The 20,868-nt window shown below is 41.5% G+C and overlaps 1 protein-coding gene and 1 long non-coding RNA gene across 9 annotated transcripts; one reads left to right on the forward strand and one right to left on the reverse strand.

The window, feature by feature from the left end:
* Window positions 1–283: 283 nt before the first annotated feature.
* LOC135240704 (glycophorin-C-like) lies at window positions 284–19,469 on the forward strand. Of its 8 annotated transcripts, none has more exons than XM_064310565.1 (8): window positions 284–559; window positions 6,024–6,142; window positions 12,100–12,150; window positions 13,773–13,823; window positions 15,786–15,818; window positions 16,478–16,510; window positions 17,447–17,488; window positions 19,172–19,469. In XM_064310565.1, the coding sequence occupies exons 2-8, from the start codon at window positions 6,046–6,048 to the stop codon at window positions 19,366–19,368; spliced, it is 504 nt and encodes a 167-aa protein (XP_064166635.1). In that variant the 5' UTR covers window positions 284–559; window positions 6,024–6,045; the 3' UTR covers window positions 19,369–19,469. The 8 variants fall into 8 exon arrangements, with proteins under 8 accessions (XP_064166635.1, XP_064166638.1, XP_064166640.1 ...); XM_064310564.1 differs by having other exon boundaries at window positions 285–559; window positions 6,000–6,142; window positions 17,444–17,488; XM_064310563.1 differs by having other exon boundaries at window positions 286–559; window positions 17,444–17,488.
* Window positions 19,470–19,527: 58 nt separating this feature from the next.
* On the reverse strand, window positions 19,528–19,938 carry LOC135240706 (uncharacterized). The gene is made up of 2 exons (XR_010325753.1): window positions 19,773–19,938; window positions 19,528–19,636 (listed from the first exon to the last, which is right to left on the reverse strand). It is a non-coding gene; the product is annotated as an uncharacterized LOC135240706 (long non-coding RNA).
* Between the last annotated feature and the right edge of the window lie 930 nt (window positions 19,939–20,868).

Genomic DNA, 20,868 nt, shown 5'->3' on the forward strand with positions numbered 1-20,868 from the left:
ACATCAGAGCTGCAAGCCTTCTGACTCAGACAGCTCTGCAAGCCAGCAGGCTTCAAATAGAGGGATCAGCCTCACCTCGTTCCTTCCCCACAGCAAATGGTTACTTTTACTGTCATTCACCCCTTTCCTCCACAACAAACGCCCGGCTAGATGTTCAAGACCCGCTCCCACTCCACACTCCTCCCACTCTGTTCTCCCTCCATTTCCACCCACCCCCCCTCCCCCCCTTCTCTCTCCCTCTCTCCCTCCGTTGCTCCTCCCTCTAAGCCTACTGTCAGAACAGCTGCAGACGGTTTGCATATCAGGGGTGGGGTCTGTCCCACCATTGGTCTGAAGGGAAGAAATAATTAGCAAGGGGATAAGCAGAGAAGTTCACAGGCAATGGTTCTGGCCTACAGGAAGAGAAAAATAATAAAAAGCAGCACGCGGACTGTGACAGAAGAGTCAGGCCAGTAACCTAAACTCCGATTGGAACAGCCTCACGCTTTCTTGAGCTCCATTTCAAGTAAACACCAAACGACTGAGAGGACATTTGTGGACACTTGAGTCTGGAAACTTGGTGAGTCTTTCAAAAAAGGATGTAAACTTTTTTCCAGAGTTGAACTCTTTTCACATTAAGACAAATAGGCTCGTTGTCTCAGTATCATGTGGTCATTCTGACATCACATTTCAAAGGGGATATCTGTTTCAGCAAGAGCTGGAGTAGACACATCTAGCAATTGATTAAGTTCAGTTGTGTGACATCTAAAAAAATATATAAGCATTTAAACTAATTTCATGCACCAACATGGAAAAAGCAATATGATACAAATAAAATACAGTGAAATCATCAATGCATATTTTGGTTTGCTTTAAACAATTTATGTAGCAACCTATGGGAATTTTAAAAAATATGACTAGTGAAAGTAATTTCATGCTCCAATGTAGAAATAAGGATTGGTCATAATGAAACTATGTACCACCATTTTAAGCAACATGATGCAATTAAACACACACCAAAGCATGGAAAAGGTGAGGTGTCATCTTTCTACAGGCACTTTCTATATTAAATACAATGTCATTTTAAATACAATGTCAAATAATTAATGTGCTGAAAAATATATAAATATACCTCATGTAGAATTGATTGGGGGAAAAAAATATTTCAGCAGTTGATTCTGTAAGCATAAGGTTTGGCCTATGTCTTGGACAGTTTTTTTCTTATTTTTCAGCCACATAATGGCTTCCTTGACTTCCATTTGCACAATTCTGGTCCTTATGCTGACAAACGCCAATGACAGATTCCAAATGCAATCGAAAGCCTAGAAACAAGACTAGATACTGAAGGCTTCCTTGTACCTACGCTAAGGAAGCAACTGAACACACCTGACTATCAGAAACACTTGTGAGGCCATTTGTCCCAAACATTTTGGTGCCCTGAATTGGGGTACTATGTATATAAAGTGTTGGAATTTTTACGAGGTGAAACCAAAATGTATTTTAAAAAATACCCTTTTATAAAATAATTTGATTAATTACAAAAATTACTAAAATTGTGGACTATGTAGCCAAATCAAGAAGAAAATAAAAATGCATTTGTCCCAAACATTATGGAGCTCACTATATATACAGTCCAATGGACACAGGTAAATATTTGGTGCCAGGCAAAAGCTAAATCAGACTCCACCGACAAGCACTGGCTGTATATCGGTCCAACTTTTGCTGCATCCTCATAAGCTGCAGACTCTGCAAGCTCATATTGCCAACAATTCACAGCGAACTTCCTGTTTAGCGAAAATCGCATTCATATTTATTGCGGTATCATACTGTAAATTAAAGGTGCAAATTAATCCAGTAGTAGTTTGTTATATTGGATTTCATAGTTAAAGTAATAATCTCAAAGATTTTCATTAAAATAAATGTTTGTTAAGTTACTATCTATTGCCAAATTAGGTAACACAATGGTGATTGAGCCTATTATTATATTAATTTATATTATTATTATTATTATTATTATTATTTATGATTAAAGAACTGGGTGTCTGTGGCGACATTCCCGGGAAAAAATCACAAGGGGCGCATAGATAGTGACGCGTTTTCCATCACCCATCAGTGGTTGGTCCGCCAGAGAGGGTAGACAGAGCTAACGCAATAGGCTCTCTCTTGAAAACTCACTTGTGTGTGAGGGGCGTACTGTTTTTTTCCGGTGTCTGGGGGGGGGGGGGGGGATTATGGAATACTAAAAAGTTTTTGTGTAACATGAGAGGTCATATTATTTGTTGATGTAGATTTCGTATTACATTTGATGACAATGAAACGTTACTAAATTACTTAGCTATTTGCACAGCTAACGCTAGCTACCGAACCATGTCAAGAAAGACAATATTAGTTTAGACAAAGTTGCGCACAGTAGCCATCTCTCATATCAGGTAACGTTGCATTAGCTAGCTAGCTAATGTAATTAACACAATCTAATGCCAGCTGGGGGCGACATAGCTCAGGAGGTAAGAGCGCTTGTCTGGCAGTCGGAGGGTTGCCGGTTCGATTTCCCGCCCTGGGCATGTTGAAGTGTCCCTGAACAAGACACCAGACCCCTAATTGCTCTGGTGAATGCGAGGCATCAATTGTAAAGCTCTTTGGATAAAAGTGCTATATAAATGCAGTCCATTTACCATTTACCAGCTAACAATTAGAAAAAACGCTACCTAACGCTACCGACCGGTATCGACCTCGCAAAACGTCTCTCGAATGCAATGCTACCTTGTTGCAGCGTTGCAATGTAGCTAACTGAAGGCCAGTTCAGATCAATGATTCGTAAGGAGACGGATGCAACTAGCAAAATTCCAAGACTTCTGATTGTAAACGTTCTAAAACTGCACTTGGTGATTTGACAAAGTGGGTCTTTTGAGACCCCAGGCAACGGTTTCAGACACTCTGCAACTAACCAGTTCACACCGCTGCAATTTTCTCTGCAACATTCTAAAACCGTTTCATCTCATTGCGAATCATTGATCTGAACTGGACTTAACGTTACTGTTATTTACATTGCCATCAAGTTCATCAACATATTGTAATGATCGGAATAAAGCCGTCTTCACACAGAGCATTAACCCAGGGTATAGGTGGAGCAGAGCCGGGTCTGATTTCTGTGTAAAGATGTCAAGCCGGAGAAAACTAAATTCTTGTTCTGATTGCTAATTTAACACCCAGCTCAGTTTTATTCTCGAACAGTTTAGCTAGCAAAACCAGAAACATCAGGGGTAACATTTTGCAAGGCAGTTGTTTCAAAAATATCACACAACAATCATTCACGAGACTGTTTATTGTGCACGAGATACATAATTGCACGAGCCACAGCGAATCCCGCAAATTCTTCTCTGCAGTGTAATGTTCATACCGGGCGAAAGGTGGATAAAGAACGTCTGTGGAAATTGATCATCACTAATTCTACCTAAGGTCTGCTACTGCATTTTAACCCAGCTCGGCAGTGTAACGACAGCTTAAGTTAGCCTAATGTTAGACAATGAATGAGTATGTACGTTACGTTACTTTTATAACAACCATTTTTTATTCAGTAAATAGTAAGTGTTATAGTTGGCGTGGCCCAGGTGCCAACTGACTGACATTCACACAGGCGACACTGGTTGGATCCGGTTAGATCTCTGGGAAGTGAGGTCCAAAAACACACCTGCAATTACTGATTTTCGCCATTGGTACCACCAAAGAGAACGAAAAAGAAATCTTCGAGATTGTAACTTTAAATTATATTAAAGACTGCCATAAATTGGCATGTAGAACCTGGCCCTTTGTAATCTTACCTTTAAATGAGTACTCTCAATCTGTTTCCATGTACTTTGCTTGATTAAAAATCAAACAATTGATTCATACAATGTGCGGTTTTATAGTCTGAATTATATGTTGTGCTCCATGCTGGTTCGAGCAACTTAGCAGAGGTTTTACTCTTTAAATTCATGTTTTCTAGTGTTGAAATCATTTTGACTTTCGAGTGCCTTCTTAAAATGAATTACGTTCTTTAATGTGTGAGAGTTATTCAGTTATTTCAGTTAATTTTTATCAATTATTCAGGTAATCGCCATCCTTGACAATCTCTCATTATAGTTCTCTGTCATTATAATTTCATAATCATTATAGGCTTGGTCTTGATTATTTACTAAATTGTTTCATAGTTACATAATAAAAAATAAAGAAAACAGGTAGAGAGTATTGTTCGGTTTAAAGGTAATTGTGGTGTGGGGATGGCTGGTTTAAGCAGCCACACCTGCCCTGGGTCAAGCTAATTAGACCTGGCTAGTTAGATTTGGTTATGAATTGAATAATTGGCCAGGCTAATTGGGCCCAGGAACAGGGGTGGCTGCACCTGTGCGTAGTGAGGTAATCAGTGCGCACAGGTTAGATCTGCTCCCCTCCACGGGAGCCTTGTCATGACGGTTTTTTAACATCTGCTCTTGGCATTTATCATCTTCAAACCTTGAATAAATGTGGACTATTTGAAACATCTTCTCCTTGCTCTGTGCTGAGACCTCTTGAAAGCCAACTTAGGTTGGCCTGTGGCAGGCGTGTTTGCCACAGTAATGCTTTACGGTCCCCTTTTTTCCAGTGCACCAACCAGGACTACATTTAAATGCTGCACAGTTTTATGACAAAGAAAAAACATTATAGCACACAAAACTCTATATTTATTGATGTTTTATTGATGTTCGTTATCCAGTTAAACAAATGCTTTATTGATAATCCAGAAATGTAAATGGCACCAGGTTGAGTGAATGGGCAAATCATCCATCTAAACGTACAGTAAGGTCACAGAAAAGTTTTGGGGCCCACGGTACATGACTGATAAAGCGTTATGCAGCAGTAAGGTCATCTCCCAGGGCCCCTCTGAGTATAAATGGGGTGAAGTGGGTCCCAAATCAAATGACCCACTCTGCCCTCGCTCCCTCCCACTTGCTAAGCGTATACTCCTGTTTTACTGGCTGCGTCACATCCTCCTGAGTGAAGTTTGCGAGTGAAGTGTATGAGGGTGGACCCAAAACTGGAGTGGAACACAGCCACTGTTGACATAAAGGATAGAATGACATTAGTTAGCCACTCGCTAGCATTAGTCAAGTCCGATCGCTCTTCTCTTTTCCAGAAAGTGGCGCAAAACAAAAACAATGTCACATCATATCACACTGACCAGTCAACAGAGGCGTCAACCTCAGAAGAAGAAAAAAAGACACATTTCAAATAATAGAACTCTAAAGAATACCGTTTCTGTTGTTTTTCATGACATCACAGATTCACCAAGAGAAATGTCTCATCACAGGCTTTTGCACATGGCAGTTGTATTCGTGTTTTTGCATGTGAATTAATTTTGTATTGTCGTGCAGGTTTTGCTATGAGACATGTGTTGATCAATGTACTTGCTCTTGGAAACTTGCAGCTTATGATTGTGATGCTTCAGCAGAGATTCTGAGATTTGCAAGTCACAATACAACTTGTCTTTGGGTCTTACTTTCAACATGCTGCAGTTTTTCCTTCCAGAAGTTGTCAGTTGCAGTGACTCAGTTGCTGATAAAGGTTCCATAAAGCTCCATCTCAGACAAGATCACATTCCAAAATGAGTTATTCATGTTTACTTCTCCAACTATGAAATTCCCAACAACGCCTTCTCAAACTTCTTCAGTCACCTCCACATTTGAGAAGTGATTACTTTTTAATATTTAACTCCACATTTGTAATGTGGTTAATTCGTACACACAAGTCAAATTTATATTTGATAAATGCTTACACATTGTAAGCCAAATCTAAGATTGGCAGGAGTGGCATACTAATTGTGGCATACTACTTGTGGCATACTACAAGTGTCCCTGTAATGCAGGAAAGGACTGACATGTGCAGCGTCCTTTCTCCACTGTTCTGTAGTGGTTTGAAACCAGAGCAGACGTCCCGATCCCCCACCCCAGGGTGTAAGACTCAAGATTCCCCCCCCCCCCTTCTGGCCTCTCCCTTCTCCCCATCAGCTGTCCCTCTCAATCCCTCCTCAGAAAATCCCAACAGCAGTCTGCTATGGCGGAAACGACAAGTCCAGCCATTCCAGAAGTTTCTGCCACTCAAGCGAACTTCCAGGTCAACACAGAGACAATGGCAAACCTCCTCAGCACCGGTCAGTACGTCTGGTTCTTCTTCTCAAACTTGTTGCTGAGCTGTATTTCCCAGAATTTCCCACATACACGTACTGTCGGCGGTGGCAGTTGCTGCACATCTGCCACTCTTGACATGGAAGGGAATGGGTAGACATGGAGAAGATAAAGACATGCCTAAATGTCTACACTTCTGCTCCAGAACTACCTCCAAACTCTGGGCTGAGAAATAGTTGCACTTGTAACTCTGGATTTTGAGTGTGTCACTATATTTTAAAGGAAGGAAAATGTTTACGTCTGGGGAACTAATGGAACTTTATTGCGTATGTAGCTAGTTTACTGGCTTTGTTTCTGTAAATCGCAGGGAATTATGGGTATTAAAGTTTCAGGGGTTTGAAGGGGAAAAAAGTCCATCAGGAACTAAAATGAAAAGTGATTCCAGTCCACTGGAGCCTGGATATTCTGTCAACCGTGTTGGAATCATTGTCCTTGAGTCATGAACTTCACATTTTAAGTACATGGTATCCAGGCAGAACCAAAGTTGTTTGGGGGGCCTAAAATTTCAAAAAATATTGCAAAGGGGGACCTGACTGAAAAAGTTAAAATACATGAATCTGGGCATAAGTTAAAAAAATAAAATAAAAAGGCCCTCACATGTCAGCCAAGCTATCAGAGTAACGGATATCCCACAGCACGCATGTGCAGAGCTGGTGACAGGCTACTGTGGTTCTGCCATCACCATGGTGACAGTCTGAAGGATAAAGGGCCCCAGACCTTCTGCGTGGCACTTCCTCTGGACAGACAAGCCTGCTTTCATTAAGATAAGAGGAACTGTAAGAACTTCTGACAAACCATTTAAGTAGGTTTGAGGGGGGGAAAAAAACAGTTGTGAAAACAAAGCAGGATTGAGGAAGGTTAGCATCCTGTTGCATTTTCACAAATTGCTTTTGATAATAACCAAACTGCAGCCCTTCCAAGCATCAGTGCTCACAGAACCAAAATGTATCTCCGCAGAAGCAAACTGCAGTCCTGTAAGCATTGCTGCTGACAGAACCAAATTATATCTCCACAAGCACTGGCACGGACAGAACCCATCTGCAGTCCTGTAAGCATTGCTGCTGAGGTAGCCAAATTAAATCAGAAACCCAATGCAGATGTGAGCCTGTGACAAGCCACTTCATGTTTAAATGACACCTTTTGAAATGATTATTTAATGTGATGAATCATTAGCAAATATAAAGCTAAAGTGGTGGGTAAATTAAGCAATTTAAGCAGCACGCACCAATCGAAGTTTGGTTCCCATGGGATGGATGCTATTATGTTCAGACAGTGACCAGACCCGGAGCTGAGTTTTAGTTAACTTTATTTTTTCTAACCTCGGTTACCACGCTCACGTAAGCTGTCCAGCTCCGCCACGCCCACAAAACACTCTTAAAGGCATAGTAACACATATGCCGGTACACCAGTAAATTCCACTGCTTAAACAGACATAACAGATGCGCTCTTGATTAAAAAGAGAAGTTTTGTAAAGCGGCCCTATTGAAAGAAGCAGGAAGAGGCAGACTACTGCACCACACAAGTGCCTGACAGAGTGTGACAGAGAAAGAGCAGGACCCCAGGAGATGTGTCTGTATCAGCTGTGTGGAAGCAGGTTCAGTGGAAGAGGAAACAGAGGAGGCTTCCACAGAGGCCTGGTGTCGGTGTCAGCTGCTCTCCGGAGCTGTCCTGCCTGAACAAACCCTCTCCAAACACCGGCAGCGATTCCTGTTGAGAATGTTCCGCACAGCTGAACTTACCCCCTCTTCCCTTTCCAAATGATCCCACCACTCCAGCAAAAAAAAACAGCTTCCCACCATACGTGTCAGACTCTTAATGTGCAATCCCACGAGCGTTTGCACCACAACACGGCTAGTGTATTAGAGAAATACCTTTCTAAATTTCATTTTATCTGAGTAAATTACAATAAGGGGGAAACTGCAATGCAAAATTTTAATTAAGGACTTATAATTTTCATCAGAGTGAACCCTGGGTGTGTCTCTTGCTTGGTGGTTGTAGAAATTCAGCTGATTAAGACAGTATATTCCGCTTCCAGCTCAGCTACTGACGTTAAAGTATGAGGCTGGTCAGTTGTTTATGATATCGGTGTTTTTTGCACAGACTAAAATCTCCTCAAACCTGAACAGCAAGTACTTTTCTGGGTGATGTCTGCAGTGGCTTGTGGGTTTCTTTCAGGCAGCAGCCAATTCTATACATATTCAACAAAGAATTGCGTGGAGAACAGAAATGGTGCCTTTTATAGTTCATAAGCCGGCAAAAAACTGAAATGCTGGCCCTGATGAGAGAGAAAAAGAGGGGCAAGCATCTTTCACCAGTTTTTACTTTTTAGCGAAAAGGGAGCAGGGGCAGGAAGGGGTAAGGGCACAAGGAGGCAGGGGCAGGAGGAGGCAGAGATGGAAATATTCACCCGCACTGCTCCCTGCCCGGGTATGCTTAGCACAGCATTGGCGCATTCCACAGTTTGGGCAAAAAAAAAAAGAATTTGTGCTATTAGACAATTTCTTTTGTTCACAATGTTTCAATTACTAACCGGTTATTCTTCCAAACATGAACATTTCATGTACAGGGAGATCAGTTTTTTTGGCAGTGCCACCTCAGATATGTTTTCTTGCACAAGGAGAGAGAGAGAGACATAGAGGGTGTGAGAGAGAGAGAGAGCACGTCTGGCTGAGTTGCGGGCCCACAGATTAAGGGGTGTGTGTGCGTTTATCACACAGCTCCAGAGGGAGAGGCTGCAGGAGGAGTCCTGACTCACAGTGGCCTTGCGTTCGTGATAAAAGCAGACTCACTGCAGCTCAGCTCATTCTCTCTCGTACAAGCCCACTTTCCCTGCACTTACTCACGTCCACAGGCACCATCTGCTTATGGCCTCTATCATTATATGTATATTTATTTATATTTATTTCATTTACAGCAGTTAACATGCTCCTCAAATGGTTTTGCGGCATGCTACAAAAACCTGCATGCCTTACATGCAATGCAATTGTCAACTCGATCCATGTTTTCGCATTCATTTTAATTTCTCCCACCAATTGATAATTAATCTACCTCTTTGATCGAGTGACAATTTATTTAGTTTATTTTTTTCAGAAATTGTTCAGTGCTATACACCGGAAGAAAGAATACCATCCTCTATCAGGTTCTCACTGCTCACAGCAAGTCATTCAGTCCCATTTGACAAGCCTACAAGTGATCATTTGCTACTCTTTCTGGCTGTATCATAATCCACATGGTTGTAATGGTGAAATAGGTAATCAATGTGCAGTACTGTAGGTAATGTGTGTGTGCAGTGCTGTAGGTAATGTGTGTGTGCAGTACTGTAGGTAATGTGTGTGTGTGTGTGTGCAGTACTATAGGTAATGTGTGTGTGCAGTACTGTAGGTAATGTGTGTGTGTGTGTGCAGTACTGTAGGTAATGTGTGTGTAGTACTGTACGTAATGTGTGTGTGTGTGTGCAGTACTATAGGTCATGTGTGTGTGCAGTACTGTAGGTAATGTGTGTGTGTGTGTGTGCAGTACTATAGGTAATGTGTGTGTGCAGTACTGTAGGTAATGTGTGTGTGTGCAGTTCTGTAGGTAATGTGTGTGTGTGTGTGTGTGTGTGTGTGTGTGCAGTACTGTAGGTAGTGTGTGTGTGTGTGTGTGTGTGTGTGTGGCAGTACTGTAGGTAATGTGTGTGCGTGTGTGCAGTACTGTAGGTAGTGTGTGTGTGTGTGTGTGTGTGTGTGTGCAGTACTGTAGGTAATGTGTGTGCGTGTGTGCAGTACTGTAGGTAATATGTGTGTGTGCAGTACTGTAGGTAATGTGTGTGTGTGTGTGTGCAGTATTGTAGGTAATGTGTGTGTGTGTGCAGTACTGTAGGTAATGTGTGTGTGTGCAGTACTGTAGGTAATGTGTGTGTGTGTGTGTGTGTGCAGTACTGTAGGTAATGTGTGTGTGTGCAGTACTGTAGGTAATGTGTGTGTGTGTGTGCAGTACTGTAGGTAATGTGTGTGTAGTACTGTACGTAATGTGTGTGTGTGTGTGTGCAGTACTATAGGTCATGTGTGTGTGCAGTACTGTAGGTAATGTGTGTGTGTGTGTGTGTGTGTGCAGTACTGTAGGTAATGTGTGTGTGTGCAGTACTGTAGGTAATGTGTGTGTGCGTGCAGTACTGTAGGTAATGTGTGTGTGTGTGCAGTACTGTAGGTAATATGTGTGTGTGCAGTACTGTAGGTAATGTGTGTGTGTGTGTGTGCAGTATTGTAGGTAATGTGTGTGTGTGTGCAGTACTGTAGGTAATGTGTGTGTGTGCAGTACTGTAGGTAATGTGTGTGTGTGTGTGTGTGTGTGCAGTACTGTAGGTAATGTGTGTGTGTGTGTGTGTGTGTGCAGTACTGTAGGTAATGTGTGTGCAGTACTGTAGGTAACATGTGCATTACTATAGACAGTTGAATAGTACTGTAGAGAACTTTTAATTGCTGCTATTCTGGTTCCCAGTTTCTCAATGTGATATTTCATGTTCTGAGGACAGCCAGCCTAAGACTTGTTTGAAATGTGTGCATTTGTATTTGATTTTCTCCCCTCAAATAGTCACAAAGCACCTCTGTCAAGCATGCAGATTGGTGTCACCAAAGAATCAGGCTCAGAAGTAAGAGAATTTGCTCCATGTTAATGAGCACGTGATTTGACAGCAAGTAAAATTAAAATGCAATGCTTCGATTTAAATTAAGGAGGCTTATCTTCCGCCTTGTCTTGAGATCATAAATATTTTCTTTCCCTCATCTAAATTTCTTTTTACTCTCAATTTCCATGACAACTGAAACAATATTGTCATTGGCAATGTGTCCTTAAATGTTCTGCCGACAATCCCAGTGTACAGCCCCCTTACTCACTGTGTCCCTGGGCCTTTCAGCCCAGTGATAATTAAAAACAAAAGGTGGAATTGCAACTGAAAACTGCTTGACAATATTCATACTAATAAACCATTAAAAAATGAGGATGATGATAATAATAATAATAATAATAATAATAATAATAATAATAATAATAATAATAATGCTTTTCTCAAAAAAAGGAAAAAACCATTGGAAATGTGTGTGGCAATAGCCCATCTGCATAATTTATGTGTTTCCATTCCAAATTATTACCTTAAGCTCATGACCATGCTTGCTGCTACCTGACACACACACATAAAGTTTTTTTTTTTTTTAAATGCATAAAACTGATAGATGCCGTTATTAAGTGGTGAAACATCCCTTATATTCAGGTGTCGGTTTTCATACGTGTTACACTTAACGTAATAAAGGTTAGCCAGAAGCTTTAACCAGAGAGCCCCGCTCTCACATCATTGCCTTCCCATGATGCTCTTTCTGCACCTCATTAACTTCTGCAAATGGGCCATAGTGTTGAATGATTTAACCCCACCATGGTTAATACTTTAAGTTCCAAGCTACCTCTGATATCAACTTCAGCACATTAACTATTCTTCAAGGTTTCCAGGTCTGAGCAGCCCACAAGCCCCACCATGCGAAAAGCCAAGCATCACCATTGGACTCTGGTGGTCTGATAAAAAAATCCGTGTTTGGCAGAATGCATAGTGCCAACTGTCCTGGCCCAAATAGCGCCCACTGTAAAGTTTTTTGTAGGAGTAAGGAGCTTATGATTTTGAGTTAAATACCATGATTCAAAGCAGCAGACCCCGTACAGAGTGACCCATCTATTCAGCTGTATGTATTTGCATACAAAGCGTGTTTTTGTGTCAGCATCAATGTTATTGGCCATATCATGTACATATATGCAGCTGCAATTAAAAGCCTACTTATTGGTGATCAAGTCACATCATATTTGTAGTGTTGTTGGTAAGGCTGTCCGAAATTCATGATTTTCAGATTTGTAAAATAATTTGGGTATTTAAAAATGTTCAACCTTTCCTTTCTTTCAGCTGAAATACCTACGACCTGGAAATCCTCCACCGTTTATCCTCTGTCCAAAGGTGAGGATCAGGCTGACCCTAATTGTTACAGACCCATTTCCGTTCTGCCATGTGTATCGAAACTGTTTAAAACTTGTTTGATATTTGTTATGAGAGTACACATTGGAAAGACTTCACCATTGAGCTAATTGGGAGTTCATTAATAGTGCACCCTTAATTGTGCACTCTCTCTTGCGGTTGGTTACATTTAAATCCCATAAAGGAAAACATTCAGAGGGTTACCACTCCTTCTCGAAAGATACAGAACACAGTCAGACCACTGTGGGTTAACTGTACATATACAGTAAATCAATACTACAGCAAGACTTGGGTGAGACATTTTCATCTTTTCTTCCTTTCAACATAAACAACTACAGTCAGAAAGCTTTGTGGTGTATGGTGAGAGATTCAAAAGTTTCAGTGTTTTGCCTTCATCGAATGGTGCTACACGTCAATCGAAGGCTTATGGTCCCAACTCTATAGCATCACCACAGGTGTACAAGGTAATTAGAACTACCAATCAGAAATTCTATTTTCAAGTAGGCTATTAGCAAGTACTTCTCTTGTGCAAATACAGTAAGTAATGTACATTTTAAATGGAAAATGACTGTGCTCTTATGTCAGCCCTTTGGGAAAAAAACATTATCAATCTGGCTGCTATACTTACTGGTAATAAACACATATAAAGAAAAGCAGTTTGATTGATCACATGCATTTGTGTACACTTACTTCACTTAAAAATCTGTGTTTGGCTGAATGCATAGTGCCAACTGTCCTGGCCCAAATAGCGCCCCCTGTAAAGTTTTTTGTAGGAATAATAATGGTTGGGTTTGTTTTTCATGGTTTGGGCTAGGACCCTTAGTTCCAGTGAATGTAAATCTTAATGCTACAGCATACAATGACATTCTAGAGACGTTCTGTTGCCATTCTTGTAGCAAAAGTTTGGGGAAGGCCTTTTCCTGTTTCAGCATGACAATGGTTCCATGCACAAAGCAAGGCGCTTAAAGAGTTTGGTGGGGAAGAACTTCACTGGCCTGCACGTAGCCCTGACCTCTACCCCATCAAACTTCTTTGGGATGAAATGGAATGCTGACTGCGAGTCAGGCCTAACACCCAACATCAGTGCCCAACCTTACTAACCTCACTTGTGGCTGAATGGAAGCAAATCCCCGCAGCCATGTTCCAAAGTCTACTGGAAAGCCTTCCCAGAAGAGTGGAGGCTCTTACAGCAGCAAAGGGGGGACCAACTCCATATTAATACCCATGGTTTTGGAATGAGATGTTCAACGAGTACCTATGGTTGTGATGTTCAGGTGTCCTCATACTTTTGGAAATGTAGTGTTCCTCGCTTATGATTTTGAGTTAAATACCGTGATTCAAAGCAGCATACCCCATACAGACTGACCCATCTATTCAGCTGTATGTATTTGCATACAAAGTGTGTTTTTGTGGCAGCATCAATGTTATTGTACATTTATCATATATCATGTACATATATGCAGCTGCAATCAAAAGCCTACTTATTGGTGATCAAGTCACATCATATTTGTAGTGTTGTTGGTAAGGCTGTCCGAAATTCATGATTTTCAGATTTGTAAAATAATTTGGGTATTTAAAAATGTTCAACCTTTCCTTTCTTTCAGCTGAAATACTTACGACCTGGAAATCCTCCACCGTTTATCCTCTGTCCAAAGGTGAGGATCAGGCTGACCTTAATTGTTACAGACCCATTTCAATTCTGCCATGTGTATCGAAACTGTTTGAAAAAATTTTCAACAAACAACTGATTCATTTCATGGGATTTTGTCTGATATGCCATCTGGTATGGTTTTGTTTCAGTTATAACTGTAGCACTGCAACTCTCAAGGTTTTGAATGATGTCAACGCTGCTCTTTATGCAAAGCAAGACTGCCTTAATTTTCACTGATCTTGAAAAAGCTTTCAATCCTGTTGACCATTCTATCCAGGCTGAGGAGTATTGATGTGTTTGAACATTCACTGTGCTGGTTCATTAACTATCTGTATAGGTGTGTGTGAACATTCACTGTGCTGTTTCACAAACTATCTGTACAGGTATGTCTGAACATTCACAGTGCTAGTTCATTAACTATTAACTGTCATTAACTGTCTGGCAGAATGCAATGTGTTAAATGAGACCATCTGTTCTCACAGCCCCTACCAGTCACCAAGGCAGTGCCCCAGGGGTCAGTCCTAGACCCACACTATTCTGTATGTGCATCAACAACATTCCCAGAGTTGCTGGAAACTCATCTGTCCATGTACATGCTGATAACACAATACTGTATGCAGTAGGCCCTTCATCTAAATCTGTACTTCACACCCATCAGGACTGTTTTAATAGACCTCAGGCTTTCTCAACACTTCACTTTGTTTTGAATATATCAAAGACTAAGGTCATGTGGTTGGGAAAAGTTCTTTTAGCCCACGCAGCACAGTTTCTACACCCAACAGAACAGAGACAGTCACATGCTATAAATATTTGGGTTTTTTGCTTGATAACACCTTATCCTTCATGGACCCTTTTGAATTTGCAGACAAAAATAAAACCCAGTCTCAGTTTTCTACATCACAATCACTCATCCTTCACTTCATCAGCCAAATTACTCTTAGTCCAATTTAATCCAATTCTTCCAATTCTAGATTATGGTGAAGTCATTTATAAATCAGCATCTAAGGATACACTTCAGCATCTTTATGTGCTCTACCAGTCTGCCATCAGATCTTCTACTAGTGCCCCTTACAAAACATACCATTGCCAACTTTATGCATCCGTTAACTGGCCATCCTTACACATGACACAAGTTCCACTGGCTGACACTTAGACTCTGCTTGGTTTGACCCCTTCATATATGTGTAATCTGATTTAAAAAAATGTCATCCTCTTATTATAATACTCAATCAGCTAAATTCATTAAGCTCAGTGTCCCCATTGTAAGGACTTCATGGGGTCAGTCGTCTTTCAGTTTCTCAGCTGCTATATGACTGCCCTTAAAAAAGCATAAATATGGACAATTTTACCCCTCTACCTGCCTTTAAAAACAGTCTTATGGGTTCTGTCTCAGAAACACGCTGCTGTTTTAATTCATCATGATCTGTTATATCCTGTTAATGCAAAATGTGTTTCTGCTTATCTTGCCATACATGTGGACGTTGACCTGCCATTAGTTTTGCGCTTTTTCTGTAGCATTTTGTATTTGTCTGCAACTTGTTTGATATTTGTTATGAGAGTACACATTGGAAAGACTTCACCATTGAGCTAATTGGGAGTTCATTAATAGTGCACCCTTAATTGTGCACTCTCTCTTGCGGTTGGTTACATTTAAATCCCATAAAGGAAAACATTCAGAGGGTTACCACTCCTTCTCGAAAGATACAGAACACAGTCAGACCACTGTGGGTTAACTGTACATACACAGTAAATCAATACTACAGCAAGACTTGGATGAGACATTTTCATCTTTTCTTCCTTTCAACATAAACAACTACAGTCAGAATGCTTTGTGGTGTACGGTGACGGTGAGAGATTCAAAAGTTTCAGTGTTTTGCCTTCATCGAATGGCTGTCCGAAATTCATGATTTTCAGATCTGTAAAATAATTTGGGTATTTAGAATGTTCAACCTTTCCTTTCTTTCAGCTGAAATACCTACCCTTTATCCTCTGTCCAAAGGTGAGGATCAGGCTGACCCTAATTGTTACAGACCCATTTCAATTCTGCCATGTGTATCGAAACTGTTAGAAAAAAATTTCAACAAACAACTGATTCATTTCATGGGATTTTGTTTGATATGCCATCTGGTATGGTTTTGTTTCAGTTATAACTGTAGCACTGCAACTCTCAAGGTTTTGAATGATGTCAACGCTGCTCTTTATGCAAAGCAAGACTGCCTTAATTTTCACTGATCTTGAAAAAGCTTTCAATCCTGTTGACCATTCTATCCAGGCTGAGGAGTATTGATGTGTTTGAACATTCACTGTGCTGGTTCATTAACTATCTGTATAGGTGTGTGTGAACATTCACTGTGCTGGTTCACAAACTATCTGTACAGGTATGTCTGAACATTCACAGTGCTGGTTCATTAACTATTAACTGTCATTAACTGTCTGGCAGAATGCAGTGTGTTAAATGAGACCATCTGTTCTCACAGCCCCTACCAGTCACCAAGGCAGTGCCCCAGGGGTCAGTCCTAGACCCACACTATTCCATCTCTTACTCCATCCCTTTCACTGCCTTCTTTTACGGTGAAAAATACTCACCATGAGTGAATATACGTATCTGTTTAGTTTAAAATGGGTGTATTTTCCTGTTTTCATTTTATGCTTACACAGGTCTGGGCGAGTCCACCACAGCCATTCATGTAGGTAAGTCTGTTTTCTGGCATGATGATTTGATGATGATGGCTAATCAATGCAGAAGGCAGCATCTTTGCTGATCTGTGTGATGTTATTTTTATTAAAGGATTCATGGCGGTAACATCCCAATGATTAGTTATAGCCACTAAATAAAACTACGTAAATTAGCCACTTCTGCTTCTGCATTGAACTGTGGCCTAGGAAACATAAATTAATGTCTACCACCAATCAGAGGAGAGTTACAGTATATCTCTCACTGATGACGACTCGCAGCCTGTGGATACCTGTGGTTGCCTGGGATTGGTGTGACCCACCCAGACTTCAGGCCACAGTTGTCTAATGGAACAGCTGAGCCTTGAACATCTGCGTTTGAGGTGGATTCCTCCAACTGGGTAATTCTGGGTCCCATTAATGGGAATTTTTATAAATAACCCATTTCCACAAATAGCCAAACTAACATGCAAAAGTTGTGAGACCCCATCACTGCTTTCTAAATGTATAGAACTGAACACTCTGGTCACCTGCAGCAAGAGTTTCCTGACCGAACCTTCCTTGCGCGTTTCATGCACAGCGCTCATATGTACCAGTGCCGTAAGGATCATTTGGCTGAATTTAGCATGCTAGAAATTTGCAACCGAAAACACTTACAAACAAGTCCTTTGTCAATTGATTTTCCAAGTGTGCTATGTTTTCCCTAATTATCTGTGCTTGGTTTTTGCCAGTTTTTGCTGAGAGTCTGCATTAAGTTCTCACGTTTAGCCTGAATTACATATAAATATCGGTGGTGATGCTCAACTAATAGCAGTTGGTGCTATTTGCTAGATGCTGGCTGACACTTGAAATTCTGAATTCCTTCATCCTCAGCTGAGTTTATGCTCTGTGCACCCTTCAGTTTTCCAGTAGAGTCGGGGTCTGCATCTGATGGCCCTTTTCATTCCTCAGTAGGTGCTGATGTAGAAGATGGAGCCTTCAATGCCGTCCTGGTAGGTGAGTGAAGTAAAGTAATCTCATGTCTCAGCTTCCAAGCTTGCACTGATCATGAGCCCCGTATGGAAGAAGTGTGCTGTACAGGAGTGCAGGTCTATTGTTTATGCACCATGCTGATGTTTGTTAGTGCTGAATAACCCAACAAAAACGGCTGCCAACGAAGAATAACCCAAACCAACCCAACTGCTGCAACTGAAGTATTATCCAACACACATGCTGCCACTGAAAAATAACACAACACAAATACTACCCTCATCTACTCCCAGAGTTCAGCGATGGATCTAATGTTGGCCTTACACTTAACATTTTAAAGATATTTTGAGCAATGACTCACGATTAGTGTGTGATCGTATTAAGACGGCTCCAGTTTGTGAGAGTGTTTTTAATTAAGTGTTTAATTAAGTCTTTAGTCTTGGCTCAAAAGCTTTGTGATGGTCAACAACGCAATTTATAATCCTACACTGCCAACAGCCAATAGATGCTCTGTCTTTGTCTGACATTTGCTCCCCGGAGGGCTAAGATTAAAAATCCTCATTATTAAGAGTCACATAATGTGTGAAGCTGCATGATTCCCAGTCTTTGCAGAATCTTAAGATGTGTGCACTTCTAAGACTGAAAACCCATGATTGTTGTTAAATGTGAGACTATGCCAAACTTTACTTGTCTAGAAGTCGTGGAGTGTAAGGCCATCTTAAGTGGGGGCAACAGGGAAAGCTTTCCTGGGCATGAGCAGGTCCAAGGGACCCCTAGAGGTGTGCAGTGTTTATGCTATTTTCCACACAGGCCTTGATTAAAAATTACAGGGAAAAAATAACCACGAATGATTGTTGGACAAAATCAATTAGCCAAATCTTTTTTCTTTTTGACAATCAACGTATTCACGGTGAATCTCACCCCAGTCTGTGATCGCAACCCCCTGCCCAATCGCAATCTACCCCCTGCCCAATCGCAATCAACCCCCTGCCCAATCGCAAACCTGCCCTCACTACCCCTGCCCAATCGCAATCAACCCCCTGCCCAATCGCAGTCTACCCCCTGCCCAATCGCAGTCTACCCCCTGCCCAATCGCAATCAACCCCCTGCCCAATCGCAGTCTACCCCCTGCCCAATCGCAATCAACCCCCTGCCCAATCGCAATCTAGCCCCTGCCCAATCGCAATCTAGCCCCTGCCCAATCACAGTCTACCCCTGCCCAATCGCAATCAACCCCTGCCCAATCGCAATCAACCCCCTGCCCAATCGCAGTCTACCCCCTGCCCAATCGCAATCAACCCCCTGCAAGCATATTTTCTAGATCTGTCCCTGCCCAGGGACTGCAGGTGGATGTTTCCGATAATTTCATATGTTACACACCATTATAAAGTACACCGACCAAAAGGCAGAATTATGGACTCCTGCCCCTTTGTAGGAGAGAAAGGAGATTGCCCTGGTGTAGCAGGTTACAGCAGAACAGAAGCATCTTTAAAATGCTTTACACACGGTTTCTCATTGTAGTGGTGGCCATTTAATGGGGAATTGTCTCTTTATGTAATGAATAACAGTCCTTACACACAGAGATAATACTAAGTCTAGTCATATACTTTATCATGTGATTAAACCTCAGGTTCTGTAAATCAACAGTAGAGTGGCAGTTCCTCCACTCCTGTTCTGTGTTGTGCCTGAATGATGCCCCGCCCACCCCAGGTGTCATCGTCGCGGTGATCTTGGTGCTGTTCTGCCTGGTCGCCGTGCTCCTCCGGTACATCTATCGGCACAAGGGAACCTACCGCACCAACGAGGCCAAAGGCACGGAGCTCGCCGAGGACGCCGACGCGGCGCTGAAGAGAGATCCAGTGCTGCAGGAGTCCGTGGACGACGGCAACAAGGAGTACTTCATTTAAAATGGCATGCCCTAACCCTGAACCGGAGACTTAACCTGTGCCTCAGCCCATTGCAAGGGTATGAGGAAAATAAATTCCAAATTTTCATTGGATTTCACAAATTGAATTTCAGAAGTTGTCAAGAGCTAACACATATAGCTCCTCCCACTCATATGTAGGGTATTGGGATGTCTCACCTGGCACCTACACAACTGGCAGTGACACAGACACACACACATACAAAACTGCACAGTGAGACAGACACACACACACACACACACACACAGAACTGCACATGAGCACACACACACATGAGAAGGAGACCAGACACCATGCACCACACAAGCAGTGAACACACCACAAACTACAGACGTGGACACAGACACCTGCACAGACAGTGAGCACGACACACAGACACAACAAACAGAACTGCACAATGAGACAGACACACACACACACACACAACTGCACAGACAGTGAGACACAGACACACAGACATGCAGACAAACAGAACTGCACAGACAGTGAGACACATACACGCACAGAACTGCAGAGACAGTGAGACACAGACACACAGAACTGCACAGACAGTGAGAAACACTGCTGCTGTACTACCACAGTGTTTACAATAGACATATTTTATAGGGGACAAAGGAAGACAGGGGACAAATAATGCCAAAAACCTGACCAACAGATGCAATGTCTGACTGCGTAGTGGGACGTTGTTTTGTGATTTTATTTTTTGAGAAATATGATGTGATGCATGCTTTCTAAATCCTCATCACCAATTAATCATAGAATTCCCTCCCTGGGACCTACTGCACTAAAATTATTTTGAGCCATGGAAGATATTCTGCAGCATGTAAATTGTGCCATTGTCTACTTCAGTGCAGACAGAGATAGAGTGGCAGTCAAATGCCAGTCACGGAGTACTGAGATATCGAAAACCCAGTGTCTACTCAAAGCTTAGTAGAGATAGCAAAGTTCAAGCAGATCCATACTTCAAAAACTACTGATCATAGATATGAACCAAGGAGTCTGTCACAGCTGAAAAACATATTCAGCATATCATTTTTTAAGTTATTGCTTTTATAGAGACATAAATGCATTCAAGTCTGACTAGATATTTAGGGCCTCTCAGACATCATCTCAATAACCCTCAAGGTCTTCCGATTAAGGAATTTGCTGTAGAATTCTATTACTCCAAGTAAAACATAGTTTCTACCTGACTCTTAATGTAGTGAGTATAACCAATGCTGTAATCTCTATGTTCCTTTATAGGAAGCTATCTGCACCAGGGAGTTTGTAGTCTTGCACTATAATGGCTTCAGTATGAATGATCTTAATGACTTATATCTGCTCCTGTTTGCTGTATAATTAATGAAGTTTATTTTTTTCAAAATTGATAACCTGTTACTCTTAAGTGACTGTGTGGGACTTTGTATGATCTAAAACATAATGCTCAGAACATTTGAGTTATTGGACTTATATTTCAGTTAGAATGCACTGGTACCTGGTATA

Source organism: Anguilla rostrata, chromosome 15 (assembly GCF_018555375.3).
Source record: "Anguilla rostrata isolate EN2019 chromosome 15, ASM1855537v3, whole genome shotgun sequence".
Taxonomy (NCBI): domain Eukaryota; kingdom Metazoa; phylum Chordata; class Actinopteri; order Anguilliformes; family Anguillidae; genus Anguilla; species Anguilla rostrata.

Bases quoted from the DNA above. Each gene is read 5' to 3' on its own strand.
- LOC135240704 (XM_064310564.1), top strand. From the start codon at position 6,046: ATGGCGGAAACGACAAGTCCAGCCATTCCAGAAGTTTCTGCCACTCAA. The intron at 6,143-12,099 runs GTCAGTACGTCT...CCTTTCTTTCAG, and splicing joins GGCAAACCTCCTCAGCACCG to CTGAAATACCTACGACCTGG. The intron at 17,489-19,171 runs GTGAGTGAAGTA...CGCCCACCCCAG, and splicing joins CTTCAATGCCGTCCTGGTAG to GTGTCATCGTCGCGGTGATC.